Source organism: Hetaerina americana, unplaced genomic scaffold (genome assembly GCF_022747635.1).
Source record: "Hetaerina americana unplaced genomic scaffold, ioHetAmer1.1.p SCAF_11, whole genome shotgun sequence".
NCBI classification, from domain to species: Eukaryota; Metazoa; Arthropoda; class Insecta; order Odonata; family Calopterygidae; genus Hetaerina; species Hetaerina americana.
The window spans coordinates 35635882-35660692 of NW_027286181.1; the positions used below are offsets into that span (position 1 = coordinate 35635882).

Here is a 24811-nt window from a genome sequence, read left to right on the forward strand (position 1 = left end):
TCCATGTTTCTGAAAATGTGCCTGATACTTATATACAAATCATGTATTGTAAAAAATATTATTTTTTAACTACCCTATTTTCTAATGAACATTGGTCTATAATGTAGTCTCTAGTCTGAATGCCAGTCTCATTTTTCTATCAATTGGTCTACCAAGTCTTCTTCAATGTGCATGCCTACTTCAAGGCCTGCAACTGTAAGTTGCCGGCTCCATTTCAATTAAAAGACTTGGAAAATAATTACAATATTAGCTAAATCTAAATTTTGTCATCAAGACTATTTTAATGTATCCTTTAAAATTCATGATCATACCCTTGTTCCTCCTCCACACATGACAGAGCAAGGTTCCCAATTCACAAACTCCCAGTGATAACTGGGAATACGCCCAGTACCTCCAATTGGTACATAATATTGGTAATATATTCCAGGATTGTCATGTCCGTAGAAAACATTCTGAAATGAGGATAATAAAAACAGACCATTAAATGCCACCCACCAAGCACACAATATAAATGAAATTCAACAGTTTCCACTATTCATATATGTACTATTATATCGATCTTTAATGAAATTGAAAGTCAGTTGGTGAATGAAGGGCTAGGTGAGAGGATGAATCTGTTTATTTCATCTGGCATCCTCTTATTCTTTCTGTAGTTTGAATGTTATCTTTAATAATAAATTATTCTTATATGACATCCGGTACCAATAAATTGGACAATCTTAATTGCAAAGCTAAAAAAGAGGAATTAATTTTGGCTCTTGTGTCTTTACATCAATACATGTAATCATTACTTTAAGCAGGTATGGAATAATGTTTCATGTGATGTGTGACAATTAATGAGGCAAGAGGTCAAAATTTTTTTGACAACTTACATATAAAATTAAATCTTCCATGGACGGTCCTCGAATAACAAGCTTATCCTTTTGAGGTTCTGGATGACTGTATATTCCAATTGTATCTCTACCAAAACTATACTCACCATCACTTTCTTCTTGGCTAGAATAAATAAATTCAATTCAATTAGTCCAAATTCTTGGTCAAATATATTTGTTAAATTTCATTTTCTTACTAATTTCCATTTAGATAGAAGGTCATGTGATCATCTGCACCAATGGCCAGTGTATTCTCTGTTTCTTCTAGTTCTTCAATTAATATGTTTCTACTGTGCATCGGAATCGTTGATATTTCTACATATCCTAGAAGAGCAGTTGCAATTAATAAAAGATTCCATATTACAATCAATATTTTTGTACTACTATATGTGACAATTGTGTGATTTCAAAATGAGTATTCGCAATTGTCTTTGAAAAAATAATTTCAGATCATGATTTTTGAAATGGATTACTTGTGACTTTCAATGCAGAATACTAGATGTTAAAATTGAACTCAACTGGAAACATTCTTTGCTATAGTAGGGTAGTGTCCATTGTATGCACAAACTTAAGTAGGTAGGTATGTCCTCTTTGGTTTTAGATGATTTGATTTTATAAAAGCTTTAAAAAGAATAGTTGTTTTACATGTGACATACCATTTCCTTTAAGTTGAGTAAATGTTCCCTCCACTAATTTGCAATGCGTTCCATCACCATTGCATACTCCACATGCATCCTCTATTGCGTCCGAATCAAGTCCCCAATCACATCCTACTGTCTGTATAAAAATTGTTCAAAGAAATTAGATTGAAGGTTTCAAGTTGCAATGAAATATTTTATTTGTTATTCATGAAAGCATTCACTGTGATTTTTTGTATGCCCATTCAAAAATTATTGTTTCTTTCCTTGTGTTTAAAATAGTTTTTGGTCAACATTTTAAGACCTTAAATTTATTGCATAAAAAGTGAGCATAAGTTACAACTTTTCTATCCTACAGAAAATTGTTACACATTAAATAATTCAACAAGTAAGATGGATCCTGTGATAATTTTGTAGCTTTCCAGCAAGTCATACATACCTTTTTTTTAAAGATACCTCAGTTTATTACTGAATGGGAATAAATTATATAAGTGGATTATCAATTGCCATTAATGGTGAAGTGAGAGGAGAGGAGTTGAATGAGAGCAAAAAAGGGAATAGCTTGATTACTCACTTGAAGAATTCATTGAAGATGCCTGTAGAGCCAGCATGATGTTGTTAGCACACACTTATATTTCAGCTTCACAGGATAATGGATGGGCCCCTTGGTAGGGATGTGATATAAAGGATGATGAGGGAAAAAGGGGATAGGAATGTTGAGGGACAAATAGTGGCCAAGGAAAAGGATCAATGAAGATGGAAAAAGAGGAAGTTGTAATGCCACTTCAATGGTAAAGCTATCTTTATCAGGGTAGCTATTCCTATAAAATGACTACACTACTGATTGTGAAGAAGGAGGGGGAAATGGGATGGGATAGAAGGAGGAAGAGGGGGTTGAGAGTGGGTTAAATGTGTGAAAATAAAAGCTAGAGGGGGAGGCATTGGGGTTCAGGCCTGTATTCCTTTTTATCTTTCATCCCACTCCTCATATCTGCCCACTTCACTGACTCTCTTCCCCTCCACTGATTATTACTCTTTAACTAATCCTCCAGTAAAAGCTGTCATCCTTCCATTTCACCTCACACACTCCTAAATTATCATCTACTTTATATGTTCTCTCCCCATCTTCCGATTTATATTTTCTAATTTCCCTGACCTTAACATTGTCCTAGCATTCTAAGTTACTATTTTAATTATTTCAGTCCATTCCTGTTTTCAGTGCTTTTGGTTTGCAAGAATTTCATGAGATGATGACCATGGAAATCTTACCTCTCCTACTGCCAGGCATGAAACATACGAGGGTCATCCGGAAAGTAGTACCCGTTCGTGCCGCATGAAGTGCTGACGACGCGAGTAGCCGCTGGACGAGGTCAGATAGCTTCAGTGGCTTGTCTGCCTTCTCTGAGCCAAGTTGCGTGACGCTAGCATTGCCTGTGTTGTTTCTGTGATTGTTTACAATGTTTAAAAAAATTGAGAACGCCGCCAGTTGTGAAGTGAGGGCAGTGATTAAATTCCTCAATGCAAGAAACGTTCGCCCATGTGATATTCATCGCCAATTAAAGGAGGTGTATGGAGACAATGTAATGGACGAGTCGTCTGTTCGGCGGTGGTGTCGCAACTTCAACATGGGGAGGGGGAACACACACGACGATGAGCGTTCGGAGAGACCGTCTGTCATTACAGACCAACTGGTGAGCTCAGTTGACGAATTCGTGAGGAACGATCGGCGCGTCACAATTGATGACATCTGTGAGCATTTTCCCAATGTTTCTCGAACAATTGTTCATGAAATTGTTAAACACCATCTGCATTATGCAAAAATTTGTGCAAGATGGGTCCCTCGCGTATCTCAATGAGCTGGCGGCGAAGGACTATGCAGCAGGAATACAGAAACTTGTCACACGTTATGACAAATGCCTTAATTTGCTTGGAGATTATGTTGAGAAGTAGTTTAAAGTATCCTCTTTCAAATAAAATTTTTTATGTTTGTTAATATTTACTTTTGTGTCTTTATTTCACGAACGGGTACTACTTTCCGGATGACCCTCGTAGCTCAGCAGTGGGCCGAGTCCCGTAGTTACCAGGACTCATACTCAAATCTATGTCCATCATTGTATGTGGTAATTTATTGAGGTGGTTTCCCATTGCCTTCCTCAATAGTGTTTTTAATGTAGCACCATCACTCAAATGGTCTCCCCTCTGTGGTTGGATTCCTTTACAGCCACCTTACCAAGTAACAAATGCTGCATGGAATACCTTTTGCCTGACTCCTACCCTTCAGTCTATCATGGGTGACCCTACCAGGAGAAATTATCATTGCTCTCACCTACTTAGCTCTTGGGGTCATCAGAAGGCATAAGTCCCACTGCATCAAAGTTGTCGTCCATGAGGAAGGGATATAGTTACGTTTGCTAGCAGGGTATGCTCAAATCAACAACATCAACAAATGTGCAAGTTTTTCTGTGGTGAAGTTTCATTAAATGTTTTTTGAATAATAATTTTACTGGTTAAAACAGTTAGATATGAGTGCAAGATATCTCAAACTATGGGACTTACTTGTTTGATTTGTGATTTAATATTGAATAAAGTGTTGCCTGACATTCATAATAATCTTCTTTAATTTCTGAGGCATTATATAAAAATTATTATGGCTGGTTTATAGTTGTCATGCAAAAAATTCTTAAATAAAACAAATTCTTAAATTGAGAATTATAAAATCAGGGTTAATCACAAGTCAGTATAAGTAAATCATTGGATATGATATATTTTTAATTTAAATATGGATTACTTACCCTGCAGACACCTCCTATGCACATATCACGCGTCCCTGGTTTACAAGGTGTTCCATCTTTCACAGCATGACCCATTTTCAAGAATAAATTCCCTTCGTGCAAGCATACTAATGCGCATGGATTTTCTGATAATTTAAATAACCATAGCAAGTGGTTACTTTGGATTTGTTATTTATTAAGTGTATTGATCACAGATTAAAAATGTAATAAAAACTACTCGTGTTTCAACTTACCACCTTCTATAAAATATGGTTTCCAGGTGTGGAGCTCGCCATTGTATTCAACTGAGTTCTTTTCGGAACATTGGAGTTCACGGAAGTTTGGCTTATTAGGTGGACATTTCTGCAATAGTTATCTGTGACAGTGCCATTAATCTAGTATTCAATTAGTATATTATTCTAAATTGAAATATTGTTCAGCAAGAAGCTATTCATGGGCGTAACAATTATTTTCATGTTCAAAACCTTTCAAAACAAACTGAGCGGTATTTGGACTGATTGTCTTCAAAGCATGATTAGACTTAGCATATGAGAAGCAGCTTCATAGAAGTCAAAATTTTTTAGACCAAACCCGGGTGTGCATTGAGCTTGCCTACCTTAGCAATGGGTCTAGCCCATATTAGTTGGGATCATATATTCAAATACAATGCTATGATTCTTAAGTGTGACAAGAACATTTATGGCTTCACTATAATTTCAGCAGTGTAAATACATGGCCTAGACCTTGGGTGAAATAAAAAAAATATTGGTGAATGCCGCTCCTAAGAACAGTAATGAGGTGGTCTCTCATTGTCTTCCACACTACAATACTGCAGCTGTGAAAGTAATAATTGCTTTACCTCCAGTAAAATGATTTTTGCACAATTGAAGCTGTGGTATCCACCTTCGCTCAAATTGAGGAGGGCTGCTGCTCTATTTGCAATTAGTAGCCATTTGCTTGTTTGCAGCCACTTTCCATGTCAAAGCAAATTTGCAGGATTTCATAGAATTTGTAACCTATACTACACAAGGATGAACCAATACATCCCATGAGTAACAGCATTTATTATCCACAACTGCTTATTCATTGAGTATACCTGCTTATTTCACAGCTAACCTTTGTATTTATAGGTCACTCCACCACCTGCATACCCAGTAGATGCATTCAATGACTAAGCTCAGTCAAAAGAATGATGGGCAAAAATGAGCAGAGTAACAAATGAAGAAGTACTTTGGAGTGTGGGTGAATAGAGAAGCCTTTAATATACACTTAGAAAAAGAAGCTAGGAATTAATGGGACACATTATGAGGCCTGGCAGTTTACTGACATTTAGTAGAAAGAAAACATAGGAAAGGATTAGTGAAGAAAGACAAGGGATAATTATGATGAGATAATGAAAGAAGTCAGTGCTAGGAACTCAGAGAGAATGAAAAGATTGGCTTGTTATACCATATCTCAGAGAGTTGCTAAAAACAATCCTTAGATTCCTAGAATGAAAAGCTATAGAAATTCACAGGGTATGAGAATGACTTATTAGCTTAAATGGTCAAAGCCACTGGCCAGGCATTGAGGTGTCTAGGTTTGACTCCCAGAGTCAAGGGAAATGACTTTGTCTCAGTAAAATTCCTGCATTTTGATGAACATCAATGAATGTCTATGTTGAAGTAACTGTTCTGTCATTTTCTGTAGTTCTTAGAACCCTTAGATTGATAAAATGACGATAACTGTAAGGCAAAATCACACCTCATTAAGCATGGGGTTGACCTTCTGCAGTATGATTTATCATTACAGTCAAGAAGTACTTGATTTATTACTGAAGTTTCCACCTTTACTGTTCTCAAATGTTTTAAGTAAGATAATAATAATCCCTTCAGGCTTAACTTTGTAGAATAGCATTAAATCCAATGTTGTGGGAAATTAAATGATTAACTATTCAATCACCAACTTCAAATAAGAGTATCTTGACTATTTTCTAATATAAATAATTCTCCCATAAATTACTCACATTTGTGTTACAGATGGAATAGCGTTTTCTTTGTCCAAAACAATATCTTCCTTTGCGATTTGGCCTTGGGTTGTCGCATTCTCTCTCAGACATGGCAACCCCACCTCCACATGTTCGTGAGCATTCACCATGTGGGCTCCAAGCTCCCCATCCTCCATTTATGGCATCTGGCCTGGATCCCACCTCCACACACTTTTTCTGGTAGCACCACTTTATAGATGCACAAAGCCATTTAATTATTTGGTAATTTTGATGATTTTTATAGTTAAAAATTAAAGGTAGATATTTTAACTCTTACAAATGGCCCTTAGGGGGGTTGGGTAGTCCAGGGGTAGAGCATTGGACTACTGACTGGAGGGCCTGGGTTCAATTCATGGGCAAGCCTCTTTGGGCTCATTGAGGCTTGCCCGGGCTTAGCTCCTCCCTAGCTATCTGTTTTTTTTAATACCAGATTTTCCTGGGAAATAACAACTGGCCCAAGGAAAGGAACTGGCCCGCACCCTGATGCTTGAATTTCACACCCCACCAGGCTTAGTACTGGGTGAACTCTTCCATCACCTATCAAACTGACCTCCGGGTTGATTATGGTGTTCATGGTTTTTTTTTTTGATGGTCCTTAAATAGCTTCCATACATATATTTTGCCATTTAATCCTATTTGATCCTTAAAGCAGATAAAGTAAACACTCCTTGAATGGAGCTTGTAACAAAATGATTATTTATGCATCCATGTAGAGTTAGGAACAATATGTTGTAGTACTTTATTCCATTGCTAGTGGAGGGACTCCCTGTATCTGCATGATTTTTAAATATCTTCTTTGGTGATATTTTTATCCTGAAATTGTTGTCAATACTAGATTTGCCTTATATTATTAATATACCATGCTATGGTAATCAACCTAAAGTAAGAAGTATACATAGTATCTTCCTTTAAAAAAATGCACTTTCACCAATTTGCCCTTAATATCTAGCTGGTCCCTGGCCTTCCAAAGTGTAAGAGACGATTTTATATAATTTTGCTAACTAGAGCAGGCCATAAAATTATTGTTCTCACCCAAGAGTGCCCTAACACATGTTTATAAATGCTATATTAGTATTGAAAGGGTTTTCGGGCATACACATATCATGATAAGGAATGTTGACAAGGACTATGGAGAAATGAGGCAATTAGAAATATTAAATTAGAGATTTTTGGCTGGCCATCTTGTTCAATTATAAGGTGAATAGCTGCTTGCCTGGGTTAGGAAATATTCCAAACATTATCACTGTGCAGAATTTCCATAATTCTGGATGATGCCCAGTGATTATGGGTTGTCCTTATGGGGCATGTACTTTGACCTTGAGCATTAAGAAACACAGTAAACCTCCTCCATACAGGAAGTTTACTGTGTACATGACACACTGGTCCACTTTCCCTGTTGCTTTTACCTAACTTTCCCTGATTCCAAACTCTTTCAGCTCTTACTGTTTCTCTGGAAGCACTATCTTACACTACTCTCTAAACTTTGATGTATATGTTTTTGCCAAGAGTTTTGTGCATGTATTTTATATGAAGTGTGATTTTATCCCATGGCTTCAATTCACTGCATTTTTATTTGAATTCCAAATTTTTACCTGTTCAAGGTAATAAGATTATGTCAGAAGTGATATTTTATGTATTTTATTACATTGAGATATGTTTGTATCTTGCAAATCATTACCAATCAATAGCGTGGACTTAAAATTTTTAATTTTATTCCAATATAGTTGGATATCCACGCAGCAGAATGATTACAGCCAACATAGATGTCTTCTGGGTCTGGATCACATGATTTTGATTAAATATTTTCATGCTTCAAGTGATACAAGTGAATAGTAGTAGTATTTAGGGGAGGCAACCAACAGCTGTGGTCTTTTGCACCATAGGGGATGGACAGGAAAGGATGAAGGGTGGAGAGAAATCTGGCATCAGCATTAGCCTACTATTTACGAAAGGTGCCAAGGGGTCTGCAGCTTAACGTCCCATCCGACGGACGGCTACTCACTCAAAGTGCCCTCCACAAAGCACCTCAAGTAGGGATCAAGATACCTCTGAAAAATATTCAACACCGCCAGGATTTGAACCCAGGCCCTTTGGGTGGGAAGCCAGTATGTTAGCTCCCGCACTATCTTGATCCCTGTGATAAAAGTGATCTAGTTGAAATAATTAAGAGAATTTAATTTCTTGACTCTATGTTTGGGACATGGTAGTCGAGATAGTAGCATTGGACTGCTAATCGGAGGGCCTGAAGGATTCAATTCCCAGGGATGCCTCTGGGTACCCTCAGCTTCACCCAAGCTATGTGAATTTTTGGGCGCCAGATCTTCTGGAGAAACCGTAGTAGGCACAGGGAAAAGAATCAGACGCCATACCCTGATATGAGAATTTCACATGCCATTGGGGTTAGGACTAGGTGAGCCCTACCAGTACTTACCAAATAGGCCTTCAGGTTGATAATTCTGGTTTGGTTGGGTAAATATTGAAACTTAAAAGTAGTGGAGAATAAAAAACTGTACGTAGTACCTTTTTTGCACCACAAGATGTTCCATCAGCTGGAGGCTCACCAAAGGAGTAACATGTTCCATTTCCAGTGCAAAACAGTGCTTTACAAAATTCTTTCTGTGGAGTCAAAGTACATATTGATTCATATTAATCACATGTATGATCATAAATACTGTGAAGTAACTGGCAGACAGCCCCTGAATTTAGTCATAGGGATCAATTAGCTTGCAGCGCTCCCATTTAAATAAGGTTCACTTAATAATAATTTAGGCTTCACATGAAATGTTTAAATCCATTCACCACCAGATGTAGATTAAATAGATTTATAGTTAGTATGTACCTCATAAACTCTGTCCACTTGCACTGAAGGGTCTATCGGCAAAACACTCAAGCCATTTATTCCAATTATAGCAAAGATTTTTACTTGCTCACAACAATGGTTCGCTTATTTCTCCTACATCGTAAAATAACTGGGTGTAAAGTTGAACTACCTAACTAATCAGTCTGGAATATACATATACAGAGGAGGCAGCTGAAAAAATTTCAAGATAGTCATAAGCACTATCATACTGCTGGTTCAGCTGAAGGAATCTTTTGGTGACTAGAGAACACTCATTAACCAGACTGATCTGATGAAGTAGGAGTTATTGCTACAAATTCAATGCTAGAGAAGAATATCCATAGCTGTTTGGTTTTTTTATCGAAAAAATGCCCACATACTAATAATACAATCAATAGCTGACTTTCCTTGGAGACAATAGACAATATCCTCATATCAGATGGACCTGAAAAAGAGCCTTATTGGCTTTGGATTTATTTCTTATCTGTTGACAGACTGTTAACCATAGACACCATTGTATCTATCGAGAATGAAGGTTAGATGTGGAAAAGAACACAATATTGTAGTAACTAATTCAAAAGCTTTGACTATGCTCATTTTGTGAGAAAGGTCAATGGACAATGGAATACCAAACTGTGGTAGTACCACTCCTCATTTAGGAAATGGCAGAACTTTAAATCCAGTCCCAAGGGCCATGCTGTATATACTATGGATGGCTAGTCTGGGGTATACTGCAGGTTGCCTTCATACCAGGTACATACACATACATTTTCTGGTATCTATGAAGCCAAATATATTCATTTCTTATTGCTATCACAATTGAACAAATAAAATCAGAAGTCTGTAGATACAAATCAGAATAGGGGAGTTGAATTATCCTTCTGAAAAGGGTAAACATTTGGAAGTTATGTATTTCAGTAGCCACTCCGCTCCACTTTTCTGTGCATCTATATGCCATTTTTTATGCCTCTATTCACTACATTTATTTTATTACTTAATTTATATGTGGCAGGTTTTAGGAGTGTATCTACTACATATTCAATATTGTTATTATGGTTCAATTTTAGGCCCAAACTTTATACTATTTATAGATGTTTTACTAATTAGAGAAGAATATCATGTTCATTTTGAAATATTAAGTGCCAGGAAGTGTATCATCACTGGGTAATTATTTTATCATTTGTACACATTGTTCTTTTCATATACGTGTATATGTGTGTGTGTGTGTATATATATATATATATATATATATATATATATATATATATATATATATATATATATATATATATATATATATATATATATATATATATATGTAGTTTCAGAGCTAACTAATTAAAATGAGCATGAGAAGAAATGTCCTCTGCATTCAAAGATACTCGAGCCAGTGTCCATTGCAGTTGATAGTAGCTAGAAGTGAAATTTGTATTTAAAGTAAAAGAGCATGAATGAAAATGAATACATTACTGAATCAACAATGCAAGATTTAGTATTTGGGCCATGTGTCAAGGAACACTGAAAATCGGCATCATAGACAGCACCAGGTGGCATATCTTCATCCAGTTCAAATTTATGGTCTTCTGGTTCATTCTCCAGGCAGCTTCCTAAGTTGTTACTGGGAATAAATAATTCAACTTTATTCAACTGGACACATTTAGAACAATCCAAATAATTATAAAATTACTCTCTGAAAATGAAAACTTACTCAAGTAATTCAGTCACATATTTTCGACTGCATTTTGACCACTTATCCACTGACATACCTACATAAGGTGCCATAACATGAGAGAAACCTTTTCCTGACTGAGGACTGCAACCAGATACTGCAGGATCATCATGTGAGCAGCCCATTCTGCAATAATGGATTGAGACTTAATCAACTTCTATATAATTTATTTCAATTTTTTATGAGTTATAATAAGAAGGCAGAATCATATCAGTTTTCATACACGTAAATGCATTACTATTTTTCAAGCACATTTGACAATATGTATAAATGAAGAATGTTATGCAGTTTATCTACCATCAAAAGTTTGCTTATGATTTTTGATTGTAGGTTGTGACTAAAAAGTCTGTTTGATTTTAAAGATTTCTGGTATAGCATGTTATACATGGAAAGTAGGTGACCTCCTTTGTAATCTGAACATGCAGTTTTGACACACTAGAAGTGACTCTTAACTATCAAATCAACATTCAGGTTGTAGTGTAGAGTTTTTCACCTTGTATTTAATTTTATTCTTATCTTGCCAGTGAAATTTGAGTATGAATGCGGCATATCTTTGTCAGTTTTTACCTTAACCAAGTGCCTATTTTTTACTGTCCTACATTGAGGTGAATGTTGAAAAAACTTCTTGGTTTTAGGTCAGTGATGTGAGTTTTTGGGTTTCTCTTTAATATGTGAAGACATTTTACTATATTAGAGATGATGCAACGGAGCTCTCAGGTGTGATTTAAATTTAGAAATGAAATATTTATTGAAATAAAAAAGAAATACAAGTTTAATAGCAGTGTGTGTCATCTTGCTAACCATATGGGTACATGGAGTACATTTCATCAAATGAACTGGTAAATTTTATCAAACAACAAATTACATTCTAAACCAGCTCTTCTATATTTTCAGGGTGGCCAGTAATAATTGTATTCTAAAATGGGAAAAATCACTTTTAAAACCTGGAAATGGGGCTTAAAAGCATGAATGAGTTGAACTTTTATCTGATAAAATATTGAACAGTGGATGTAAAAAAAATGATTTCCACTTCTTCCTTTTATCCTGGATACTTATATAATAATATCACACACTGGTCATTAACATAAAGGTAGGCTGTATTTATTCTGATTTATGAGATGCATTATAGTTCTCCCTTCTAATGAACTGCAGCCTTCCCATTATGGAAGGGCTTCTGGTTGATGGTAACCACTATGGCTGCGTTGGCAGGATCAAAGATACTTGCTCCTGGTAGATACCCATGACACATACCAGAAAGGTCAAAGGATAGGAGCCAAACAAAAGATAGTCTATGTAGTCTCTTCCTTAGTATGGCCATTGAGCGATGCCTGATTCCAGTGGGGTGACCAATTGAGAGATGGTGTCACAATATTAACTACTGAGGAGGGCAATAGGAAAACCACCTTAATAATTTATCTCGTGAACAATAATGGAAAAAATTATGAAAATTAATCCAGGCAACAGAAGAACTCAGTCGACTGGACCATATATTTTGCTTGGCAGCAGGAGAGGCAAGACTTGTGAGGTCATCATCACACAAAGTCTTTACGAATCATAAGCAATAGTAGCAGCAGCAAAGACACAGAAGAGGACCAAACCAGTTAGTAGAGGGGCTTGGATTACTAGAAAATGTTGAGGACAGGAAATTATTAAATATAAATCAGAAGACGAGGAGAGAAAATAGATATTTTAGGATTGCTAAGGTGAGATATAAGGAAGGTGGGGATTATTAGAGGGGTTAGCGGTTGATGCACAGCAGAGGGGCAGAGAGCAAACTAGAGATGGCAGTAGTATTGGAGGAAATGGTAGGAAGAGGCGTAGTGAACATAGAGCAAGCAAATGAAAGAATATTATTAGTAGAGTAAAAACTGAACAACTAAAATTAGTCATTATTCAGACCTACATGCCAAGAGCAATCATAGGGAGGAAGAAATAGGATATATAATCAATGAGAGGAAATAATTGCATGTGTCCCTGGAAGGAAACATTTGACAGTGATAGGTGATTGAGACACAACAGTGGACAAAGGGAGGGATGATGGTGGTGGACTAAGGTTCAGCAAAAAGTAATGACCATTGGGAGGAAGCAGAAAAGTTCTGCAGGTGAAATGGTTTAATCATAATGAATATTAAACCCCAGAATATACATCAATATATGAGGAACATGCCCTGAGGTTCACAGATATCAGTTAGACTATTACATATGTATTATTATAATCATTACTGATCACATTAGAAACTCCATGTGACTGATATTGGACGAGAATCAATTTCAACAAAACTAAGGGAATGAGCTTTAGTTTCCCGGTCAGCCTAGGGGTTGCAAGTATTGCTGAGTATATTAAAAATTCCCTGTCATAGTTATGGAAAAAGAATCAATTTAAACTAAACAAAGTAGATCAGGTAGAAAAATTTACCTATTGCGGTAGTGTTTGGACTAAAATGGCCAAAGTAGCAGCGATAAAAGAAGAAGAAAGACATGTGTTAAAGGAACTTTCACGAGTATGAGGGAGCTGATGAAGGGACATAGAGAAGGATACTAACAAATATTAGTGAACATTTTAAATGAATGCTGAAAACTGTGATAAAAGGGGAGAGCTTTATGTAGTTGAGGTAGGAGGAGTTTTCATAAGCAGATGAATGATCATGGAGGACAGAATTAAAGGAAGTGTGTAGAATGTGTCTGGAATTGAGGATTTATTTTAGTTTACCATGAAAGACACATAGATGGTGTCTTTTAAGCGTGAGGCTTAGAAATGCAGAGATATTCAGACTGTATCCATTCAAAATATAACTAAGACAAGAGAGACTGAAATAATAATTTTAGTACTGAATATGGATGAATTGAAAAAAATATTAAAACGTTATTTTAAAAATTTACAAAAATCATTTTTGGCACAAATCATGGTATGCTTAATTGGCTAAATCTGCCTATTTTATTTCTGGGTACCAATCAACTATCCCAAAGACTTTTGATGTCGGCTTGAATCCCAACTGAGTAATGTATGATTTGTGAATTTTTCGTGATTTTTCTTGAATTATATTCATAAATTACATTTTATGCATTGTGAATAAAGCTGTTATACATTAAAAATCAATTTTATACAGTACTAGCTTATATTTTCTGTTATTGACCATTAATAATACACATATTTAAATAACTAGAATGCTCACAAATGACCGATTTCATGAGTTACTGTGATTCCCAAAACTAATCCATTGTCTTCATTGATGCAGCAAGATTTCTCAGGCAAACATACACTTGTGAGATATGCCAGGCCTAAGAGGCCACAGGCTCCTTCATCATTCCCTTCAGCACATAGATCGTGTCTGTCAAGAGGATTGAATTTCAGTTTTAATGGAAAGTTTCACAATATCAAGTCAGATTTGAGTTTTAACACTTTTAAATGGCAAAAGTAATATCTTTGAGCCCTACTTTTAAATAATTATGTCATTAATTAATTAGATACACATTCTGTGCAGACAAAATTAGTCCAATGATTTCTAAGTCTATTTTTAGGGTTTTCTTTCACATGATATCAAAAAAATTCTTAATGTTTTCTTGCTACATACTATTTAGTTTAAGTGTGTCTATACTACAACATTTTTCCTCTAGCCAAAATTTCCTCGCATAATAATATAAATACATTTATCCTTATGGATAGCATAATTGTGCTACATTGCTTTCATTTTAAAAGTAAACAATGTCAATGAAAAAACAATCTAATTTTATTATTTATGGTGGGTTCCAAAAATTAAATTCAGAATTGTACCTTGTTAACAATACTGCTATATCATGGTGGTTTGGATGGCTTATTTTTGGATTCATTCCCTGTTGCCATTTGCAAAAGCTCTTTAATGTGTTCTCTGAATCTTTTGAAATGCTCAAATCCATCTGAAAACAGAAAGAAAATACAAGTGGTTTTTAGTGGAGGTGATTGACAGCTGAGGTCATTTGCACCAAGAAAAATACAATTATCTTCAGAAATGTAATGATAAAACACCTCAGAAAGGTTTGAGATTTGGTGGTATTATTTGAGTCAAAACAGCCTTCGCAACCTTATATGTTGGTCTATCTGTGGACTGAAGGATATTTTGCTTTCATTTTGAAAATAGGAATATCTGTGCCTTCAATATAGAAATATAGTGGCATGTTGAAGACTGTGATAGAAGGAATAACATTAGACAAATGGGATGGAGGCAGAAAGATAGTAGGCTTTTTAGATAACATAAAGGAAGGCAGAACTTATGATGCAATGAAGAAAAAAATAATGTAAGGCAAAGAAAGTGGAAGTCCTTGACTAGCAAATAAATAGTGGTTAGGTGCTATCCAGAGCCTACCTGTATGTTTGTAGACTACCTTGTCTTTTTGTATCATTATCATAAAACAACACATTGTCATTATCCATGTATTACAGTTGAATCAAAATTTGAGGAGTATTTAAGTGAAGACCAAAAGCAGTAACTTCTTTTTGATAATCATATATCTGAAAAATCAATCTTAACCCATAATCTCAAAGTGCACACAGTGCAACAAAAGGCTTAAAACTGATAAGGAACTCGTAATGTGTTCCATGGTATGCATTCTCTGGGCTTAGCCAACTCTGAATTTAAAAAATTGTAAAGATGATGACATAGAGTGGTTCTACAATTTATGCTACCATGGGGTCCTTAGTGGCAAGATTGTTGGACCTATACATTTAATAACTCTATGCAATTTACAACATCAAATACTTTCTTGGAATCTAGGAAACAAACAAATACATCCTGACAGTCCTTTTCTATAATTATTTCCTGCTGTTGCATTACTGCTATGGCATTAAATATACCTTCCCCACCTCCCCCAAAAGGAAAAAAATGAGGAAGTGCTAGGTATGGTGGGCGAGGAGAGGGGATTGTTGGGAGAAATCATAAGGAGGTAGGAAAAATGAATGAAAAGCATATTGATTAGCAGTGGGATCTTGAAGACTGATAGAAGGGAGAATGTTAGGTAAACGAGGAAAGGGCAGGAATAGGATAGGGATGTTGGATGGGATGAAGGCAAGAAGAATGTACGTATACAGAGTTGAAGAAGGGCTTGTGGTCGAGTAGGATGTTGGGCTGTGTTTTGATAGGATAAACAAAAAAATCTATTTGGTAGTTGTGTCCATTCAAAACCTTATTTAACAGGTAGATTACCCAATAAAAATAATCTAAATTCACTAGATTTCCTTCATAATGAAGTATATAAAAATAATAATAATTATTATTAATACAAATTAGAATAATAGTAATGAATCACCTCCTCCTTTTCTGTCTCCATGAGCATTATCCTAACAATAATGACATCAATTTGGTTTCCTATCGAAGAATCATGATAGAAGCCAGAGACCTAGGGAGAGAATTACTGAAAGTCATTCTTTTTACTAAAAGGAATTAATTTTATCAGTACAGTAACACATCACGATTAGTTAGCACATACCATGTTCATTACTGTCAAAATATATCTTTCAATATTTGATCCCTTGTGATATTCTATAAACTTCTTATCAGCCACCACTAATGTTTCTATGAAATTTTGGCCACTTGTAGATCTTTTATAGGTGCCTGAGGAGTTTCGACTCTCCCTGTGATGCAGAGCCTCTCGTGTCAGTCTCTCCTTCCAAGCTCCCTCCCAGTCATCTGAAAGAGCCAACTTCTTTAACTGTAAAGCCATTGATTACATATGTGGTCGAAAAAAAACGTTATTTGTCTCTGGATCAGAGAAAAATATAGTCTCAATGTATAACATAAAATGAATAAAAAATAGAAACCATCTTGTACAAAAATTTGTTGACTCAAACTAGGTTAGCATTAAAATCAGAATAGGCTCCCAAAAAGATGGGTTTCTCGAGCTACTCATCACTTTAGGAATGACTTATGTATTCATAAATGAGGAGTAATGGAAAGTATTTCTGCATCACAAGAGATGAGATATTACTGCTTAGCATATCTCAAAAGAGGGAAACTAAATCTCCAACAAAACAATAGGAATGGTTAATAGGAAAATGTTGAGGAAGCTATGGATTTCAGAAGAGATGATTAAGAAGATAGAAAAGAGGAGGAAATGGAAGAAGATAAACATAGAAAACAGCAAAAGAAACATGGTGTATGAAGCAGCAAAAGGAAATTGAGAGTTTACTGAGGAAGGTTGGCGCACTATACAGAAGGGTGAAAGCCCTATGAACAAGTAAGAAAGGACAGTTCACGCATACCAACCTGGATATGAAGGAAAAAGTATTAATTGACCCAGAAAGATCCAAGAGAAAAGGAAATAATGCATAGAGGAGCTACAGATTTTAGGCCAGGCAAGATTAGACAAAGAAAGGGAAATATGATGTCAATGACATGAACTAGGTCCATACGTAAATGCCTCAGACTATTCAGGCATGGGTATCAGATAGAGTCATTATGGGCAGTATTAAGTAGAGCTATCCACTATCATCGATGCTTTTCAAAATATGCATATGTGGAGGAAATGGTGAAAGAGGCAAGGGAAAACTGCAGTTAGAAATTCAAGTGCTTTGTGGGGAACTTATAAAATCAGTTTTGTGAATAATCAAGGTTTATTTAGCCAGTAATTCAAATTGTTATAGTCATTTCTCAGTGTAATACAAAATCAATGGAATTGATGATCAGGAAGGGATCAATGTAAAATAAAAGCTATTAGGTTCAAGAGAAAGGTTAAGAGAACGCAGCAACATTAGGGAACAAAAGCTTGAGCAGAAACTAGAGCATTTGTAAGTAGTGAACCTCACCTTCCTTAAAGTGTTTTAGACAAAGGTGATGGGTGTGGCATATGAAGGAGAAATTTGTTAGGTAAAGAAACCTTTACAATGAGAAGGGAGATGAGTACAAAGAACTTCAGTAAGCATGTAATGAAATGATCAGGGAACACTCACATAGAGCATTGTTTTTTATGAAATGGGAACTCGATTGTTGAAATTAGAATATGACGATTGATAGGTAGTTTTTGAGGCATGGTTTTGGCAATTGATGGAAAAAGCAAAATAGGTAGAAAGGAAAAAATCATGGCAGTTCTAGGTATGCTAAGGAAGTGTTGCTGGGAACAATTCAAGGAAGATAAGAAAAGTGGATGGAGGGTATTGGTGGTGTCCAGTCATTCAAACGAACACTGCAAGTTAGTGATTGTAGGGCATATATTCAATTGTCCAGATCAATCTGCTCACATTAAAGAAACTTATGCAACATTGAGAGAAAAATTCTATTTTCCTTTGCCTTCTAAATGAAGCAACTGAAATTAAACAAAGAGAACTGAATTTCAACAAGCAAGTTGGGCTTTAGCACCAGAGCAATTTGTAATGGCTGATTTTCAAAGAGAAGTTTCATAACAATGGGAGTTTTTCAGCTCCTGCCCACTTGTTTTTGATTTGCTGTGATGATGGGTAGTGGAAGATTGCAATGAAGACTGTGTAGTATTATATTATTAGTATTCTACTAGTTAAGGTAGGTTTTAGATGGGCACAGCCAATTCATTGGTACAATTATGCATTTCATTGCATCTCCTAAAAAGACACCAACTGATATCCAACACTGCAACTAATTCTTCTTCAATTTTACAAACTTCCTTCATCCCTTCATAACGTCTAACATGCCTATCCTATTTCCACCCCTTCCTCAATTGCCTAATGTTCTCCCCTTTATCAGATTATTCAGCATCCATTGCAACAATAAAGCTCTCTGTGCATCTTTTTCTCCAAATGACCGCCTTTCCTCACCCACCTTGCCAAGCAATTCCTGGTTTGTTTCCCTTTCTATTTCACATTTCCCATCCTTCTCCACACTCACATTTCAAAAGTCAATAATCTCCAAGTCTATTGTCATACTTCAATGACTAGAAGACAATGTAGGTGTATGAAGAATGTGTGTTAAAAACCTGCAATCTCAATTATTATTAGGTAACCTACTGATTAAGGTAGCTTTTGGATGGTCACAAGTACCAAATATATATTTTGTTTTTCCTAATAAAACATAACTAAACATCTTACTCTACAACTGGTCCCTCTTCATCTCCATATACTTCCTTCATCCCTTCATTCCGTTCAACAACCCTATCCTATTCCTGCCCTTTCCTTGTTAATCCAACATTCTCCTTTTTATCACAGCCTTCAACATTCCATTGCTGGTCAATACACCCTTCATCTATTTTTCCTGCCTCCTTGTGATTTCTCTCAGGAAACCCCTCTCCTCACCCACCATACCTAGTGCTTCCTCATTTCTTTGCCTGTCTGTCCACTTCACCTTCTCCATCTCTCTTCACACCCACATTTTAAAAAGCCTTCGATTCACATCTATCCTCCTGCTGCAATGACCACATGTCCCTGCTGCACATAACTACTACAACTGCTATCAATCTCAATTCTGCTGCAAAAATTTTCATCATGGTTTTTAATTGGTAATGGAATGCTGAAGACAGTGAAAGAGGGGAGAATGATAGGCTATTGAGGTAAAGGGAGGAAAACAATAGGCCGGTTTGACAAAATGAAATGAGGGATAGAAGAAGGGTTTTTTTTGTAGTAGAGGGAGTTAAGTTATGCCATTTTATATATGCTTACAAATGTAGCGGTGTTTCCACTCACTATAGCACGAAGGAGTAGGTAAGTAGCATCAGTAATTATATTTATAAGCATTGAAGTATCATATATTTTCAATTTTTCAATAAAGCATGTGATTTTAATAATGCAATCATTGCTAGGAGTAAACATAGTGAATCCTTATACATTGAAAATGTTCTTTCTCAATTCCTTTGTGGTTATAGTTGATCCCAATTAATAATTCTAACAATACTGTCACTTGTAAATGTCTTTCCATAAATATTTTTAGACATTCTTATGAACTTTCTTAGCTTTATCATACTTTAGAGCTCTTCCCATGACTACAACCTTGATGTGGTGGAAGGGCTAGCATATTCCTAGGACACACAGAATTGAGCTGATGGGAGTACTTTAAATTACTCCTGATAATTCCACCCATCCCAGATAGGTTAAAGGGTAGGATCCAGAGAAAGGTAGTCCGCACAGCTCCAGTTTATCATTGAGGCAGCTGTAATAGGCATCTGATTCCAGTGGTAGTGGCAAGAAGAAACCACCTCAATTTTTTATTGCATGAATAATGGTAAACACAAACATCCATATGAGTCCTCGCAACTGCGGGACCCAGCCCACTTGGCCATGTGTCATGCTCAGCAGCAGGAGAGGCAGGACTTCTTCAGTCATTATCACACAAAATCCTTAAAAAGAAGAATCAACAGCAGGAGCACAACAGACAGAATAGCACTAAACCAGTGGGAATAGGAACAAGCGAATGTTAGGATGCTGTTGAGGACAAGAAAATCATAAAATATAAAGTGGGAGATAGAGGAAATGGATAGGTTAGGATTGTGTGAGATGAGATGGTAGAAAATTATTAATTATTGGGGAAATAATGGACGAGTATCTCACACAGTGAAAGGGAATAGAGCCAGCAAGAGATGTCATTATTATAGGATAAAAAGTTAGGAAGAATATAGCAGTCAAGTAAGAGAATATTATTTGTAAAGTAAAAGCTGAACTAATAAAGTTGATCATTATTCAGGTCTACATGCAAACAAGTAACTATAGGGAGGAAGAAATAGACAGGGTATAAGATCTTTCGAGGAAATAATTCAGGTTGGACAAGTTTTCAGGTATAAGAAACTTCTAGAAAATATAACGGAATGAAAAGTCCTTGGACAAGAAGGAAAAGGAAAGCCAATAAAGAAATTAAGACCATGTTAAAAGCATGGCTGTTACAATGTACCTGTTACATGAATTGAAAAGAACAGCAATGAAGAAAGTCATATATGACTACAATGACAAGTGAACACATTTACTACATGCTTTTACACATGTAGGTACTTACAAAATACACTCAATATGATTTTGTTCAAGTATTCCCCTTCCCTCTAATTATTCACTCTTTTGCATCTCACATTCAGCCAGATGACCTGACTTAATATCCCATATTTAAAAAATTAATTAATCTGAAATATTCTAATGGGTGAAATTAAGTTGATCAATAGCTACGTCTAATTCAATATTAACTTCAGACTGGAAGAGTAACTACTCAAATGTGGGCGGTTCCACTCTCAAATAACCATACATTCATTGGTATTACCCATCTTTAAAAATGAGAAAAAGACAAACAAAGGTAGCATACCTGATGTCCCACATGTGCCTGTCTCAGAGCCTGGATGACCTGTTCTTCTTTTAAAAATGACATGTAAATGCTCCCCATTGGCCGCAGGTTCTTCACCTTTCAATGGCTCAATGAAGTAGCTATTCTCATTTGTTTTTATGTATCCAACCTATTTATGTGTGTTATCATTAGGGTGGAAAATACTATTTTAAAAGCTGTTTGAATATCTGGAAGACACAGTTAAGCCACTGACAATATAACAAATAATTAAAACCAAAAACTACACATTAAATAACTTTTTAAAGCATTTTATACCATCATGTATGTGGTTCAGCAAAAATTGGACACATTTCCTTTGAATGCTGATGTTACTATCTATATTAGGACAGTCTGAAAACAGGAATTGAAAGTTCTTGAAAAGGAACCTCTACAATTATATCATAAGGACATCTTGAGTATGGGCACTGGACATGGTAATTGTCAGCACACATAATTCATAGTTATAAAAAGGCTATCCCTCTGAGGTCTAACAGCAAGCCCATCACACACAAATAACATCTAATATAGGCCTGATACCAGTTTTCATCAATATACATCACTTATTAGCAAAATGATGTCAGCTGGTGGTAAAAATGCCAGCATATTTCTGATATTTGCTGAAGACATCAGAGAAATTTAATATGAAATTAAATTAACACCTTCCTGACAAAGTAATGGTAAGAATTGGATTTAATTTAAATTCAAATAAAAGGATATGACTCACATTTGAATTTAATTATTGGGAATAAAAATAGTTGAATAATTAATTAAAATAAGTTTGACTTTTTTGGGGATTGAACTGGCAACCTTCGAATTGGTACACATGAGTCCTGATCACTCAGCTGTCTCAAATTTCTTACATGACAGGAAGTCAGAGAAGTGTCATTACCATTGGGCATATAAGAAGCACCTTTGGTACTATGTGTCATATCCGATGATATCAACAGAAAGCTATTAAGTCACCAGATGATGAATTTCATTCTAACTTGGCAATATATTCCCTGGTTCACATCATTCTTAGTCAGCTCTACTGAGGCCATGTTTACATCAGAGAAAGATGCTCAAATGATATCACTTTTTGATAGGCAAATATCCCTTTTACGAAGAGGAAATATATCATATATTTCACTGTTAAACAGCAATGTTGATGTCACCAGAAAAAGATACTATTTTAACATACCTTTGTCTTGACAACATCACCCAATATTAAAATGATGTTATATCAAAATGTAACTGCTAGATTACTTTAAAAAAATACATTGGACCAAAAGGGAAACAAATGAGGAAGTACTAGGTATGGTGGGTGGGGAGAGGGTTTTGTTGGGAGAAATTCTAAGGAGGCAGGAAAAATGGATGAAGGCCATATTGATTGACAGTGGGATGTTGAAGACCGTGATAGAGGGGAGAATGTAAGACAAACGAGGAAGGGCAGGAAAAGGATAGGGATGTTGGACAGGATGAAGGGAGGAAGGAAGTACACAGAGATGAAGAGGAACTTGATGTAGAGTAGGTTGCTGGATTGTGATTTGTTAGGAGTCACCAAATATTTATTTGGTAGTTGTGTCCATCCAAAAACTACCTTAACCGATAGATTACCTCGTAATATTAACATTAAAATGATATTGGTCCGGTATATAACTTACATATGATGCCACCTAAATATGAAAAACATTTGGCAAGCATATGAATACGCAGCTTTTATGGCTAACTATCTCTTGATTAATATGTAATTTAATACCTAGGTTATCTGTATGCATTTTTGCAATGTATATCACTGACTCATCCCTAATAACTACTAGGCTAAATCATTTTATGCACAATAGATAAATGGGTCATTTGATTGAATCAATATGTTTATGGATTGGATGAAAGGCTAAAAAGAAACCTGGTATTCATTGCCACTGTGTTCTGCATGTCTGAGGAACATCTGAGTTCTATGGAACTTAATCTGTATTCCTGAGGAACATTTGAGACTTGCCTACTTTGCCTTTTTCCAACATCAACTAAGTTATGGCCTAAGGCTTAGGGGACATGCAAGTGACACAACAGCTCTGCCTATGTTACAAAAGGAAGCAGTTAGGATTACAACCAGCTCTGGCCATCATGATCTTTGTCATCCCCTAATTGTCAGGCTAAGAGTGATGACAATCTTTACCATATACATTTACCAGTGCTTAATTCATGCAAAAGATAATGTAAATTACTATGCATTGAGAAGCAATTTACACAGCCATAATACAAAGTCAAGAAATTTGTTAGATATTACCCAATGCAGATTGTTGAAAACCATCAGCCAGTTAGATAACCTTGCTTTAAAATTCTATAACAAACTTCCCCATACTGCAAGACTGACTAGCTATAATAGGATCAAAAATGTAATTGAGAATTAGTTGATTTCATATTCCTTGTATAATTTAATTGAATATTTTACTGACAGGCAGAATAGGGCATTGGAAATCCTCTTATAATCACCACCCTTTGAGCAACTTTGGATATAAGACCAACTTCACTTAAGATTGCTGAAACAAGTTTCTCAATCATGTAAATAAAATTAACAACTGCACAACTATATGATTCATATAGAACAAGCGACCAACATAAAAGTCCATATATGAGTCTCAAAATGATATTTTTTCCTAGTAATTCACCAAACTTCTGATTTCATTTTATTTACATTGATGGATATATCTGACACAAGCAATCCATGATGAATCATTGCCCGATTATAGTTAGATTTGCTAAAATACACCTTGAAGACTACAAGACATGCAATTTTATATCATGCAAATAAATTCAATGAATGATTAGTAATTTAATATCCTCACCTATTATGTGCCTCAAGATACATTGGGCAAGAAAATGAATAGAATTCTATTAAACAAGAGAGGCTGAAAATAAGGAGGAATGTATTAAACCATGGAATTATCTTATATTAGTGTAAATCTACTTACCAGACCATCACACAGTGAGAGTGCAGCAAATGAGTTTGGTTGTCCTCTCACTAAACCATTGTAATGGCAGTTATGTTCAGCTCCAATTTGTCGTATTTTTACTTTATTTGTATTGCCACTTTCTCTTCTTCCTCGGACTTCCAGGATCAAATTTGGTGATATGAAGTTCCAGTTTGGTAAGAGTTCCAGATGGTTTTCTCTGCCACCTATTCTAACTTTGTAGTGAACTTTGTGTTCTTTGTCACTCCTTTTCCTAGCTGAATGACCATTTTGCTTTGTAGTTGATTGTTCCTTATGCACTTTTTCATGGTAATGAGGTAAAATATATGACAAAAAGGAACTATCTTCATTCACCTTTTGAGGGACCACTATTTCATATTCTTTGATATCACGGGTGTACCTGCCTTTCATCAAATAAATTGTTTATGTTAAATAATGTACCACCAAGCAATATTTATAAAATTAAATGTCTCATTTAAACAATTCTGGGTGGGTACTTTGATGATAAAAACCCTGTAATGTGCCAAAATGTTTTTCAGTGAGGTATATTCTTTATATTAGGGAACATAGTAGTCCAGTGGATTGCATGTAGAGCTACTGACCAAAGGGTCTGGGTTCAATTTCCCACTAGACATAGAGAATGTTAATATTAATTTTCTTTTCCGACATTTCTCTAAAACACTGAGCAAGTTACTACTTACTATCACTATGCACATACTATGAAATCCATAGTTATCAATAAGTGAATACATG

At 35.6% G+C, this 24811-nt stretch overlaps 1 protein-coding gene across 1 annotated transcript in view; it reads right to left on the minus strand.

Moving 5' to 3' along the window:
* The window catches only part of LOC139701124 (A disintegrin and metalloproteinase with thrombospondin motifs 12-like), a 29070-nt gene extending 4601 nt beyond the window's left edge, over positions 1-24469 (minus strand). Inside the window, exons 1-18 of the mRNA XM_071599701.1 lie at positions 24059-24469; positions 21090-21237; positions 20078-20142; positions 16336-16557; positions 16156-16245; positions 14648-14769; positions 14049-14204; positions 10855-11001; positions 10617-10764; positions 9322-9435; positions 8828-8923; positions 6287-6496; positions 4539-4644; positions 4303-4427; positions 1529-1649; positions 1070-1196; positions 873-996; positions 312-452 (exon numbers count right to left, since the gene is read on the minus strand). Coding sequence (XP_071455802.1) covers positions 312-452; positions 873-996; positions 1070-1196; positions 1529-1649; positions 4303-4427; positions 4539-4644; positions 6287-6496; positions 8828-8923; positions 9322-9435; positions 10617-10764; positions 10855-11001; positions 14049-14204; positions 14648-14769; positions 16156-16245; positions 16336-16557; positions 20078-20142; positions 21090-21237; positions 24059-24469 — 2673 coding nt within the window. The remainder of the gene's footprint in view (positions 1-311; positions 453-872; positions 997-1069; positions 1197-1528; positions 1650-4302; positions 4428-4538; positions 4645-6286; positions 6497-8827; positions 8924-9321; positions 9436-10616; positions 10765-10854; positions 11002-14048; positions 14205-14647; positions 14770-16155; positions 16246-16335; positions 16558-20077; positions 20143-21089; positions 21238-24058) is intronic.
* Between the last annotated feature and the right edge of the window lie 342 nt (positions 24470-24811).